General features: G+C 45.5%; 1 protein-coding gene across 2 annotated transcripts in view; it reads right to left on the bottom strand.

Annotated features, from left to right (window-relative positions):
- ANO2 (anoctamin 2) overlaps positions 1-14,267 on the bottom strand; it is a 335,456-nt gene that overhangs the window by 257,196 nt on the left and 63,993 nt on the right. For both annotated transcript variants that reach the window (XM_043441194.1, XM_043441195.1), the window contains exon 4: positions 85-183. In XM_043441194.1, the coding sequence (XP_043297129.1) occupies positions 85-183 (99 nt within the window). The remainder of the gene's footprint in view (positions 1-84; positions 184-14,267) is intronic.

The following is a 14,267-nucleotide window of genomic DNA, read 5'->3' on the forward strand; positions in this document are numbered from 1 at the left end:
GTCCCACCCAGCCCCGTTCCCGACACTGTTCATATCCATCCAGCCCTCGAGAGACCCCAGAACCCGGGAGAAACATGCTCATACTTTCTTGGTGGGAACTTTGATCTTCAAGAATTCTGCCTCTCGGGCCAGCACCTGCCACGGGGCGTGGATGCGGACGAAGACGGAGCCCTGGCTTTTGCTCTGGAAGGGACAAAGAAGAAGAAACAGCAGCGTTTAGGAGGTCATAGCTTACATTCCGAGCTCTCCGATTCTTCCAAACAAGAAGCCCAGACGTGTTATTTCTTCCGTTTCTGGTTTTTGTTCTCTTTATACCTCACTGGGGGCCAGCCCCCTCCCACCATACCCCATTCATTGCTTCTGGCTCAGAAATGCTCTCACCCAGAGAGGGGAAGCATTCCCAAAGAGCAGTCCCTGGAGGTCTGGGGACTTCAGAGAAAAAGAGGAATTAAAACAGTTGTGTTCACAGGTTTAAAATGTAAGCCATTACAGTTTTCACAGAAATCCCGTTAACTTTTCTTGTTTGAAGTGTTGCTGATTTATAATACTGTATTAGTTCAGGTGTTCAGCGTTGTGATTCAGTATTTTTGCAGATCATATTCCATCACCGGTTATTACAAGATAATGGGTATAATTCCCTGTACTGTACAGTAAACCTTCATCAGCTATTTTCTAACTGGGAGTTACTGCAGCTAGTCGGTTTCAGTGAACAGTCTGGAATCTGCCTCCATACCGATATTTTCAGTAAATATTAATATTTTATATTACAATTAGTAATTTAATAAAATAATATTAACTTTTTATTTTTGTTCTACAATTTTGCTGTGTCTCAGCCCAAATCACAAAGGGGTTCATCTAGCCTATAAGGGGCTCCCAGGGGGCTCAGTGGTAAAGAATCTGCCTGCAATGCAGGAGACTCGGGTTTGATCCCCGGTCTAGGAAGGTCCCCTGGAGAGAGAAATAGCCACGCCAGTATTCTTGCCTGGAGAATTTCAAGGACAGGAGGAGCCTGGCTGGCTATAGTCTGTGGAGTCGCAAAGAATCAAACATTACTTAGCAACTAAACAACAACAACAAAAGCTAATGATAAAAATAATAAATGTAAATGGTACAACCCAATATAATATCATAAAAAATAAATCATGGGCAGGATTTTGTGTGAATATGGCTGTGAATTTAGGTCCCAGGACATATCATTCTCCGAGTGCACTGATTTCACTCAAAAAATGTAAAATAAGGAAAGGAGATGCAGTGATGAATATCTGAAAACTAGGTTTTATTGACTCAGCAGCTTATTTGGCCCCAGGCAGTGTCTGCTATAAAAATTGGTCCAGTTACAACATGAAGCTATTAGTTTCTTCTCATCTACAAAGAAAACCTCAAATTTTTTCAGAACAAGCACACAAAGGCGGGGTGGGGGACACTTTCTGACATTAATATAATTTGTTTCATCACTAAGGAATAAAAAAAGACCAAAACAAGTAGGAAACAAAAGGCAAAAGCCTCATCATTGGTGTGACGCTTCTAAAACTACCTGCAAAATCAATAACAAACACTGTGTTCACAAAAAAAGCAGCACAGGTCAATAGGGCAATTCCTCATCCAGTGACTTCTGGGAATCCCAAAGCCCCATGAGATGCTGGCCCATGTGCCACTGACAGTTAGGATAAAGCAGCCGAGGGCAGAGCGAGGACTGGGTCCTAGCCACCGTCCTCTGCAGAGAGACGAGCTCGCAGCTTCTTGTCCATTCTCACCCGCCCCCACACACGTGCTACAGGGGAAAGCAGGCTTTGTTGGTTTCCTGAGCATCTCATGAAACAGGACGCACAGAGACCAGGGCCCAAAAGGCACCAACATTGTGGGCAGCGAAAGGAATGCTCCTCACAGAAAAGCAGCAACAGCCCTCTGCAAAGTCATCCTCAAAGACCAGTTGGTGTTCGCCAATACAGGTCTCGGTTTAGCACTGAAGATGCCATTGGAGGCAGCCACGCACACCATCCCAAGTGCCGGGCAGAGAACCAGGTGGCTGGGAGAAGACTGCCTTTCCCACCCAAATGACAGTCAGTTCACGGTCACGGGTTCACGGGTTTCTGAGATGATGAATAAGGCAAAAAGACACTTCATGATGCTCATAATGCAAGTGAAGACTGTCTCTCTGATCTTAATGGCACTCGATGATCCTTTCGATAATTAAGACATCCAGAAGCTACCTCCACCTTGGGGATGAAAGCTGCTGACTTCTAAGGAAGGAGAAGAAAGAAGAAAGCAGGATTTCACAAGAAGACGGAACTGTGGTCTGAAAGCCTTGGATGGTCTAAAGTTGACAAGTGCCTAAAAACAACACCCATCACCAAGATGCATCTTTATTGAGTGAATTGTGTGCCTAGATGGAGAGCAGAGGTCGTGTGCTTCAGCTCACAGAATATGCATGGGGACCATCACCTTCATCTCTACCTTACTGTTGGGCAGGGAAAATTCAAACAATTTGTCCAAAGTTACACAGATAGTAGGATTTTTAGAAAAAAGGATTCAAGGGACTTCACTGGCGGTTCACTGGTTGACTCTTCGAGTGTCTATGCACGGGGCTTGTGTTTGATCCCTGACCTGGGAACTAAGATCCTGTATGCTACACAGCATGGCCAAAAATAAAGTTATATTAAAAAAAAAAAAGGCCCCAAATTCAGGCAGGTCATGCTCCACCTGGTGGTTTTTAGAACATCTATTGCACATAGTTAAAACCACATCCAAGGGCTGCAAGAGAACATAAAGACATGCCTTAGACTAATATTGAACCAAAGGATGAGAGGCATCAGAGAAGCAGTCCTAAGAAGAGATACAGAGTCTTTGAGACCCTAAGTGGACACAGTTCAAACAAAACCCTGGAAAGTGCCTTTCAGTGAGAAATCACCCCAATTTCTCTGTCTGTCTATGACAACAATACCGGGACTGCTAGACAGAGTCATCAATTACTTGCTGCTACTTCAAATGGTAATTTAAGCTTTTCTAATTTAGTGAAAAGCAAGAGGAAGACAGAAACCATCTGTGGAGCTGACCTGAAGCCCCAGAAATGACGTTTTCAGTGAAAGATGGCAAAGGGTGCCACCATCCTTCTCTCTAGGATGAAATCATGACTATTATTGATTTTAAAATATTTGGTTTCATCTTTGTTTTCAAATTGTGGCAAACCCCTTTTTCACCTTTATCTGGAAGTGGTGCCTCAAGTGTGCACCAAATGTCCATTAAGCAGCTGCAGATGTTTGAGCAGGGTCGGGAGGGCCAGGGTCCACCTGTGGTCTTGGTGGCAGACTGCTAGCTGTCCCCTGACAGCCATTCTTCTTTTCTCTATTCTTCTCTATTGGTTTGGCTGCACTGGGTCTTAATTGTGTCATGCAGGATCTTTCCTTGCAGTGCATGGACTCTAGTTGTGCATGCAGGCCTAGTTGCTCAGCAGAATGTGGGACCTTGTTCCCAAACTGGGGCTCAAACCCTCATCCCCTGGTGGATTCTTAACCACTGGACCATCAGGGAAGCCCCTCCTTTATTTTTTAACCAAGCACATGGCCTTCCAGAATGCAGACAGCATCCCCCTTGAAGTTATGTGTAACCATAACACTAATTCCTAGCCAATGTGGTACAGGTCAGGGGTGGAGCAGCTCCTGGAAACTCCCTGCAAAGAGACAAGTGGATGATTTCTGCCCCTTCATCCTCTTCCCTACCACTGGATCTACAGCCTGAAAAACAGATACAAGTGTCTTAGACCTCAAGGTCAAAGTCAAGGCCAGAAATAGCAAAGTATCAACAGAGAAGTTGGGTTCTGACTCTGGATTGTCCCAGCCAACCTGGGCTGCCTCTGGGATTTTGATGTGAAAGGTAAATCTCCACCTTGTTGAGCCCCTGTGGTTTTAGAGGCTCTATGAACTACAGCCCAACCGTATATTAAAATTATGAAAATCGTTTCCCAACATGGACGCCTTCGGCCCCTCTAGCAAAGCAAGGTGCTTCTCATTCTGCTCAAATGGAACCAGTTTCAAAGGAAAATAAAAGCTGGAATGCAGTTGCACTGGTGCTAACATCTAGTCATCATGTTTCTTTCATGCCATGCGACATTGTTACCTTCTCATAAAAAGAGCAACACCGAGCTGATGTGAAATATTAGCTGGTATGACTGGCTATGTCTGCTGGAAAAAAACAAAACAAAACATGAAAATCCCTCACAGAACCATCACCAAATGCAAAAGCTCTTTTTAACTAACCTAGGAATCGAAAGTTGGAGGTTAACATAGATTGAACTAAAAAAAAAAAAAAAAAAAGTTCCCTGTTCTCCAGACCCAGCTGACTTCCATTCTGCCCTGGATTTGGATTCCTTTAGGGTAGCAATCCCCAACCTCCTTGGTACCAGAAACCAGTTTCATGGAAGAAAAATTTTCCACAGACCAAGTTAGGGGAGCAGGGGTGGTTTCAGGATGATTCAAGTGCATTACATTTATTGTGTGCTTTATTTCTACTATTATTACATCAGCTCCACCTCAGATCATCAGGTTTTCAGCATAGGCGTGCATGCATGCTAAGTCACTTTAGCCGTGTCTGACTCTTTGCAACCCCATGGACTATATAGCCCACCAGGTTCCCCTGTCCATGGGATTCTCCATGCAAGAATACTGGAGTGGGTTGCCATGCCCTTCTCCAGGGCATCTTCCTGACCCAGGGGTCGAACCTGTGTCTCATAAGTCTCCTGCACTGGCAGGCAGGTTGTTAATCACGAGAGCCACCTGGGAAGCCCCTCTTCAGGACAGGATGGGAATAGAAAGAGCTTGGGATTTGGATTCAAGTAGCTTAGGACCTGGATCCTAGATTTTACAGCTGCAGGGTACTGGGCAAGTCACTTAACCAAGAGAGCCACAGTTTCTTCCTGGGAACAAGGAAGATGAGAAACACTGCCGAGCTACTAAGAGGAACCGAGGGACTGAGCGTGAGATTCCCGCTGTGATGTCCGAATGCGGACCATTCACTCGGTGTCAGCCATTGAGAAGACTGAGGATCCACTCTTTCCAATCAAGGTGACAGCTCTTTGACTGCAGGGACGGGGTCTGATGCTTCACTTGTGCTCCCCAAGCACCTGGCACAGGCTGGACACAGAATAGGTCCTCCCAGAGCTCTTGCAAATGATAGAACAGACTGGTAGGTCAGACGATAAAGAATCTGCCTGCAATGCTTGTTCGATCCGTGGGTCAGGAAGAGCCCCTGGAGGAGGGCATGGCAATCCACTCCAGTTTTTTGCCTGCAGAATCCCATGGACAGAGGCGCTTGGTGGGCTACAGTCCGCTGGGTCATAAAGAATCGGACATGACTAAAGTGACTTATGCACTCCTATTGGATTAAAATCCTGGTTTGCTAATTGCCTTGAAGTTTTTGTGTGCTCAGTCACTCAGTCATGTCCAACTCTTTGCGGTTCATGGGCTGTAGCCCACCAGGCTCTTCTGTCCATGTAATTTTTCAGCAAAATACTGGAGTGGATTACCATATCCTACTCCGGGGAATCTTCCCGACCCAGGATTGAACCCACATCTCTTGCCTCTCCTGCACTGGCAGGTGGATTCTTTTCCACTAGTGCCACGTGGGAAGCCTGCTCAAAGTTTCCTTTGTCTATATAGGATTTTCAAAATGTCCCATGGACCTACGGGAATCCACTGGTTAAAAGTATTATTCATCTCCAGAATCTGAGGACATGGTCAGAAAGCATTACTTTGTGAAACCAACCTGAAATTTAACATTTAAATTAGGCATCAGAGCATATAATCCATCCCTAGAAGAGATTTCATAAATAAGTTATCACGGTGACTGGAGGGGATCCAGTCCTAAATCTCACCAGGCAACTAAAATTCAAGTTCATGTAAAATAAGCTGTAACATATAATTTGGTTGTGGTCATCAGAGAAAGGAGAACCAACTCACAAAAGTTTCTCTAAGAAATACAAATGCATCCATCTCGGGGATGCACCTATCCCCGGGGTAACAGATGGGAACTACATGACAAGGCAGGAACCTCCCTCCAGCTCAACTGAAAGGCCTCATAAAGCCATGCAGCTCCTTTCACTGTGACTCCATTAAAAAAAAACAAAAAACACTAAAACTTCTGCCTCTCCAGTTCTCGGGTTTCAGGAGGAAGCACCCAAGAAGAGGCTGTCAATGCTCTGGTCAGAGGAAATGGACAGTCCTCAGCCGTCACCTGACTCTTAGCTCTTCCAGTCTCTCAATGTGTATTGTCAGCTGGTTTTGCTCACCTCTGAGTAAGGAGATCCACCCAGTCCATCCTAAAGGAGATCCTGGGTCTTCATTGGAAGGACTGATGCTGAAGCTGAAACTCCAATACTTTGGCCAACTCATGCAAAGAGCTGACTCACTGGAAAAGACCCTGATGCTGGGAGGGATTGGGGGCAGGAGGAGAAGGGGACGACAGAGGAAGAGATGGCTGGATGACAGCACCATGAGTTTGAGTAAACTCCGGGAGTTGGTAACGGACAGGGAGGCCTGGCGTGCTGCGATTCATGGGGTCGCAAGGAGTCGGACACGACTGAGCGACTGACCTGAACTGAACTGAAGTAAACCAACAGAAACCTGAGTACATAGGAGGCAAAGTCAGGTCCCCATCTTGAACCTCTGCCCTAACTCATCTGCCAGTCTCTCCCTTCCTCCCTCTTCTTTAAAGAAGATGTGATACATATATACAATGGAATATTACTCAGCCATTAAAAAGAATGAAAGAACAACATTTGCTGCAACATGTATGGACCTAGAGAGTGTCATACTGAGTAAAGTAAGTCAGACAGAGAAGGAGAAATATCATATGACATCCCTTATATGTAGAATCTAAAAACAAAATACACAAATGAACTTACAAAACACAAATAGACTCACAGACTTAGAAAACAAACATGGTTACTAGGGGTAAGGGGTAGTTAGAGACTTTGGGAAGGTCATGTCCACACTGCTGCATTTAAAATGGATAACTAACAAAGACCTATCATATGGCACATGGAACTCTGCTCAATGTTATCTGCCAACCTGGATGGGAGACAGGTTTGGGGAGGAATGGATACATCTATGGACAGTGACTGCAGCCATGAAATTAAAAGACACTTGCTCTTTGGAAGAAAGCTGTGACAAACCTAAACAGCATATTGAAAAGCAAAGACATCACTTTACCGACAAAAGTTTGTATAATCAAAGCTATGTTTTTCCCAGTAATCATGTACAGATGTGACAGTTGGACCATAAAGAAAGGTAGGTGCCAAACAATTGATGCCTTCAAATTGTGATGCTAAAGAAGACTCTTGAGAGTCCCCTGAACTGCAAGGAGATCAAACCAGTCCATCCTATAGGAAATCAGTCCTGAATATTCAAAGGAAGGACTGATGCTGAAGCTGAAGCTGCAATACTCTGGCCACCTGATGCGAAGAGCCAACTCAGTGGAAAACACCCTGATGCTGGGAAAGACTGAGGGTGGGAGAAGGGGGTGACAGAGGATGAGATGGTTGGATGGCATCATCAATTCAATGGACATGAATTTGAGCAAACTCTGGGAGACAGTGAAGGACAGGGAAGCCTGGTGTGCTGCAGTCCATGGGGTCGCAAAGAGTCAGACACGACTGAATGACTGAACAACAACATAAGTAGGGCTGAGTCCCTTCACTGTTCACCTGAAACTACCTCAACATTGTTCATTGGCTAAACCCCAATACAAATAAAAAGCTTACAGTTAAAAAAAATTAAAGTAGATCCAACAGCAAGCGGACCTGGTCACACATGTTCTGTCTAGTAGCCCTGGTATTGCTCAAGTTTCCACCTTACCAGGAGCCCTTATACAGATCTCTTAGGAGGGCATCTCTGTTCCTCTCAGTAGCCCCAGGTCCTCACTGCATCTGCAGGTCACCACTCCCATCCCTAGAGGTCTACTACATCGGCATGAGCATATCCTGATGCTCACAAAACACAGTGGAGCTGAACTGGAGTTGGAGGTTCCTGGAACCTCTGTGCCTTATAGTATTGTAAGGGTGTTGCTGCATTAAGGAAAAGAATAAGAGATGCTCTGATGAATAAAGGAAGTCTTGGGTCTCTCTACTTGCCAGCCATCAGACTTCCACATGCTATTCAACACCTCCGTACTGACGGCTCAAAGCAGGGCCAACTGACGGCCATGGTGCATTTCAGAAGATGGAACTGACTTGGCCTGAGGACTCTGGAGTTGGAGAGCCCTCCAGCAATGCTTTACATCTTTCTCAAGTAGCAAATGAAGACCCAGAGCTCAGGAGGCTGAGTTGCTGGGTTATGGACATACAGCTAGTAGCTGGGCCAGGAATGGAATCCAGGTCTCCCAGATCATGGTCCATCCCCTGGTGCTCATGACAGCAGGACATACCCAAGGGCTCTCAACCCATCCAGGGCAGTCCCGTGTCCCTCTCCCTTCATGAGAGGTTAGGTAGATAGGGGACAAGGTGCTGGGATGGGGGAAATCACGCCCCCAGCCACCTCTCTCTGGAGCTCCAGCCACCGCTCAAAACCCTCGTTAGGGACCAGAGGTCATGCACTCCTGGTGAGGTTATCCATATTGTCTATATTTCATTGTTGTTTTCCAAAGATTGCATGTGGCTGCACCAGACCATGTCCTCCCTCTGGAGAGACAAGAGTGAACGGGAGGCAGTCCCAGCCAAACGCTGGAAACCGATACTCCACAAGCCTCCTTCCCCTGCAGCCCAGCCAAGCCACCCCAACGCTAACCCCAGACGCCTGCGTGTGCTCCAGGCCCAGCCCTGCCGTGAGAACACCACCTGCAGTGCATCGAGGCCCCAGATCGAGGCTACCAGGGTGGGCGGTGGGGAGACGATAGAGAGGGACCAAGGGGGGCAGACACCTCCCAGATGTCACCAACCCAGGTCACCTCAGATCTATGAGGACCGAGGAGGGTGAGACAACCCCCCTGCCAGGGGCTCCCACGTTCTCAGATCACCAAGGTTGATGTCCACGCAGCTGGAGAAGTGACACCAGGTGGCCTGAAACTGTGGCCAGTGCAGCCATCATTGTAGAATAAGGAGAAGGGTGGGGTGCATGTAGAGCTGAGAGCAGAGAGTGCCTCATTCCCCCTGGAGGAACACCTGGTCTACCCATGTCATTATTAAGACCAAAGTCTTAACTTCCTGCAGGAGCTTCCAACCCATGGTCTGGGGACAGGCTCCATCCAGATGTCCTGAAGACACAGTGGCTTGGAATTAAGTTCAGCGAAGAACTTCCTGACTGGCAGAGGAAAGGTGAAACCCTGCTTTCGTGGGAGGCCCGGGATGATTCTCCTCTCTAACCCTCTCCTCCCTGGGCCAATAGGAGAATGCGTGCATGATCAGCAAAGATGGAGGGCAGGACCAATTGCCCATGAACCCTGTCCCAGGGACCACCCCCCAAAATAGCAGCAGCATGACTGCTTTCATGGGAAAGGCTGCTCCTAGTCCCCAAGCAAAGACTGGGAACAGTCCAGCCAGAGTTCTGTAGAAATGGAAATCCAGCCACTCTTTTCATAATTTTGTCAAAGAGCCATCACCAGAAGTTCCCAGGGTGGGAGGCAGCCTTCCGTGCTGGGTGGACCCCTTGGGTAGGGTACCAGAATGGACAGGCACCCAGAAGAGATGATCTCTGGACCTGGCCGCACAGGATTTAATCTCTGCACTGAAACCACTGTGCTCCAGAGAGAAGCCACCTAGGAAACCTCTGTTCAAGTCCAGGTGAAGATGAATTGGGGAGGGGGGAACCTGGCAAAAATTAAGGAGTCAGATCCTCTTTTACACCAAGGGCCAAGAAAGCCAGTTCCCCATCTAATCCTTTAGCTACAGGGTCCCCCAGGGCAACCCAGCACTCTGGAAGGACTGGGACCACATCTGAGGTGTCAGAAACAGAGTTGGATTAAGTGTTCCCTGGGCTTCTGTCCATCTCCAAAACCCACAGAAGCAGTGGGGGAAATCGTCACCATTGTCACGGTCATGGAAAGATCACGGGTACTAGGGTCTGAAGACTTACTGGATCTTGGGCCCCACCTCTGTCACTTCCCAGCTGCATCATTTTGGGCTTTGTTTTTTGTTTTAAAGATTTTTTTATTCGATGTGGCTCATTTTTTAAAGTTTTATTGAATTTGTTACAATAAGGCTTCTCTTTTATGCTTTGGGTTTGGGGGCTGGGAAGCATCTTAGGGGAATCTTAGACCCCCAATCAGGGATCGAACCTGTATCTCCTGCATTGTAAGGAGAAGTCTTAACCACGGGACCGCCAGGGAGGTCGCTGCCACACCATTTTCGGCAAGTCACCAAAGCTCTTAAAACTCAGAGGCACCATTAAAATAATTGTGGTGGTGGTTTAGCCACTAAGTCGTGTCCGTCTCTCGAGACCCCATGGACTGTAGCCCACCAGGCTCCTCTGTCCATGGGATTTTCCAGGCAAGATTACTGAAGTGGGTTGTCATTTGCTTCTCCAGGGGATCTTCCCAACCTATGGATAGAACTCAGGTCTCCTGCATTGCAGGCAGATTCTTTACCAACTGAGCCACCAGGGAAGCCCATTAAAATAATTGTAATGATTAATAATAATACCACCTGGAGGGCAGAAGGAAGGACTCTACAAGGGACTCATGGAATCTTTTGGGGGTAGTGGATACACTCATTACCTTGATTATGATGGTGGCTTCATGGGTTTGTACATATGCCCAAACTCAACAGATTAGATCATTTTAAATATGTACAGTTTATTATAATCAATTATGCCTCAATAAGGCTAGAAAAAAAAGATATGCAAAAATGTAAAATAATGCCATACTTTCTTACAATTTTTTTGCTTTGAAAAGTATTATTTTTCATTAAGATATGCTATTTGTGTTTATTTATGTTAAATAAAAATATTATTTAAAATATGTTATATATTACAGTTGTTGTTTAGTCACTAAGTTATGTCTGACCCTTTGTGACCCTTTGTGACCCTTTGTGACCCTTTGGACTGTAGCCTACCAGGCTCTGTCCATAGGATTTCCCAGCCAAGAATACTGGAATGAGTTGCCATTTCCATCTCCAGGAGATCTTCGATCCCTTCTCGACCCGGGGACCAAACCCAAGTCTTCCTGCATTGCAGGCAGATTCTTTACCACTGAGCCACCAAGGGAGCCCTATATACGGTTAGTTTTTAATTAAGAAGTAGGCATTGGGCTTCCCAGGTGGCTCAGTGGTAAAGAATCTACCTGCCAATGCAGGAGATGCAAGAGATGAGGGTTTGATCTCTGGGTCCGAAGATCCCCTGGAGTAGGAAATGGCGACCCACTCCAGTATTCTTGCCTGGGAAATCCCATGGACAGAGGCGCCTGGCGGGCTCCAGTCCATGCAGTTGCAGGGTCGGAAACTATTGAGCACATACACATACAAAGTATTCAAAAGCTAGTACTGATTCCGTGATATCTCAGAATCAAATGAGATTATATGCAGAAAAGTGTTTTGCAAACTCCAAAGCATGTATTAATATAAAAGGATTTTTAAAGAGAAAGTTCAGGGGTTCAGTTCAGTTCAGTCGCTCAGTCGTGTCCGACTCTTTGCGACCCCATGAATCGCAGCACGCCAGGCCTCCCTGTCCGTCACCAACTCCCGGAGTTTACTCAAACTCATGTCCATCGAGTTGGTGATACCATCCAGCCATCTCATCCTCTGTCATCCCCTTTTCCTCCTGCCCCCAATCCCTCCCAGCATCAGGGTCTTTTCCAATGAGTCAACTCTTTGCATCAGGTGGCCAAAGTATTGGAGTTTCAGCCTCAGCATCAGTCCTTCCAATGAACACCCAGGACTGATCTCCTTTAGGATGGACTGGTTGGATCTCCTTGCAGTCCAAGGGACTCTCAAGAGTCTTCTCCAACACCACAGTTCAAAAGCATCAATTTTTCGGCGCTCAGCTTTCTTCACAGTCCACCTCTCACATCCATACATGACCACTGGAAAAACCATAGCCTTGACTAGATGGGCCTTTGTTGGCAAAGTAACGTCTCTGCTTTTTATTTTTTTTTTTATTATTATTTTTTTCCAGTGGGTTTTGTCATACATTGATATGAATCAGCCATGGATTTACATGTATTCCCAATCCCAATCCCCCCTCCCACCTCCCTCTCCACCCGATTCCTCTGGGTCTTCCCAGTGCACCAGGCCCGAGCACTTGTCTCATGCATCCCACCTGGGCTGGTGATCTGTTTCACCATAGATAGTATACATGCTGTCCTTTTGAAATATCCCACCCTCACATTCTCCCACAAAGTTCAAAAGTCTGTTCTGTATTTCTGTGTCTCTTTTTCTGTTTTGCATATAGGGTTATCGTTATCACCTTTCTAAATTCCATATATATGTGTTAGTATGCTGTAATGTTCTTTATCTTTCTGGCTTACTTCACTCTGTATAAGGGGCTCCAGTTTCATCCATCTCATTAGGACTGGTTCAAATGAATTCTTTTTAATGGCTGAGTAATATTCCATGGTGTATATGTACCACAGCTTCCTTATCCATTCATCTGCTGATGGGCATCTAGGTTGCTTCCATGTCCTGGCTATTATAAACAGTGCTGCGATGAACATTGGGGTGCACGTGTCTCTTTCAGATCTGGTTTCCTCAGTGTGTATGCCCAGAAGTGGGATTGCTGGGTCATATGGCAGTTCTATTTCCAGTTTTTTAAGAAATCTCCACACTGTTTTCCATAGCGGCTGTACTAGTTTGCATTCCCACCAACAGTGTAAGAGGGTTCCCTTTTCTCCACACCCTCTCCAGCATTTATTGCTTGTAGACTTTTGGATAGCAGCCATCCTGACTGGCGTGTAATGGTACCTCATTGTGGTTTTGATTTGCATTTCTCTGATAATGAGTGATGTTGAGCATCTTTTCATGTGTTTGTTAGCCATCTGTATGTCTTCTTTGGAGAAATGTCTGTTTAGTTCTTTGGCCCATTTTTTGATTGGGTCATTTATTTTTCTGGAATTGAGCTGCAGGAGTTGCTTGTATATTTTTGAGATTAATCCAGACCTCCAGAATACAGAAAGCCCACTCCAGATACAGCAATCTAAACAAGATGAAAAGGCAAAGAAATACCCAACAGGTAAAGGAACATGAAAAATGCCCACCAAGTCAAACAAAAGAGGAGGAGATAGGGAATCTACCTGAAAAAGAATTTAGAATAATGATAATAAAAATGATCCAAAATCTTGAAAACAAAATGGAGTTACAGATAAATAGCCTGGAGACAAAGGTTGAAAAGATTCAAGAACTGTTTAATAAAGACCTAGAAGAAATAAAAAAGAGTCAATTAAAAATGAATAATGCAATGAATGAGATCAAAAACACTTTGGAGGGAACCAAGAGTAGAATAACGGAGGCAGAAGATAGGATAAGTGAGGTAGAAGATAAAATGGTGGAAATAAATGAAGCAGAGAGGAAAAAAGAAAAAAGGATCAAAAGAAATGAGGACAACCTCAGGGACCTCTGGGACAATGTGAAACGCCCCAACATTCGAATCATAGGAGTTCCAGAAGAAGAAGACAAAAAGAAAGGCCATGAGAAAATACTCGAGGAGATAATAGCTGAAAACTTCCCTAAAATGGGGAAGGAAATAGCCACCCAAGTCCAAGAAACCCAGAGAGTCCCAAACAGGATAAACCCAAGGCGAAACACCCCAAGACACATATTAATCAAATTAACAAAGATCAAACACAAAGAACAAATATTAAAAGCAGCAAGGGAAAAACAACAAATAACACACAAAGGGATTCCCATAAGGATAACAGCTGATCTATCAATAGAAACCCTCCAGGCCAGAAGGGAATGGCAGGACGTACTGAAAGTAATGAAAGAGAATAACCTACAACCTAGATTACTGTATCCAGCAAGGATCTCATTCAGATATGAAGGAGAATTCAAAAGCTTTACAGATAAGCAAAAGCTGAGAGAATTCAGCACCACCAAACCAGCTCTTCAACAAATGCTAAAGGATCTTCTCTAGACAGGAAATACAGAAAGGTTGTATAAACGTGAACCCAAAACAACAAAGTAAATGGCAACGGGACCACACCTATCAATAATTACCCTAAATGTAAATGGGTTGAATGCCCCAACCAAATGTCTCTGCTTTTTAATATGCTATCTAGGTTGGCCATTGCCAAATCTCTGCCATGGGACTCAAAGTGCAGAGCATCTCCTGCCCCTTGACCTCCACAGGATGCTC

This window comes from Cervus canadensis, chromosome 21 (genome assembly GCF_019320065.1).
Source record: "Cervus canadensis isolate Bull #8, Minnesota chromosome 21, ASM1932006v1, whole genome shotgun sequence".
Lineage (NCBI taxonomy): Eukaryota > Metazoa > Chordata > Mammalia > Artiodactyla > Cervidae > Cervus > Cervus canadensis.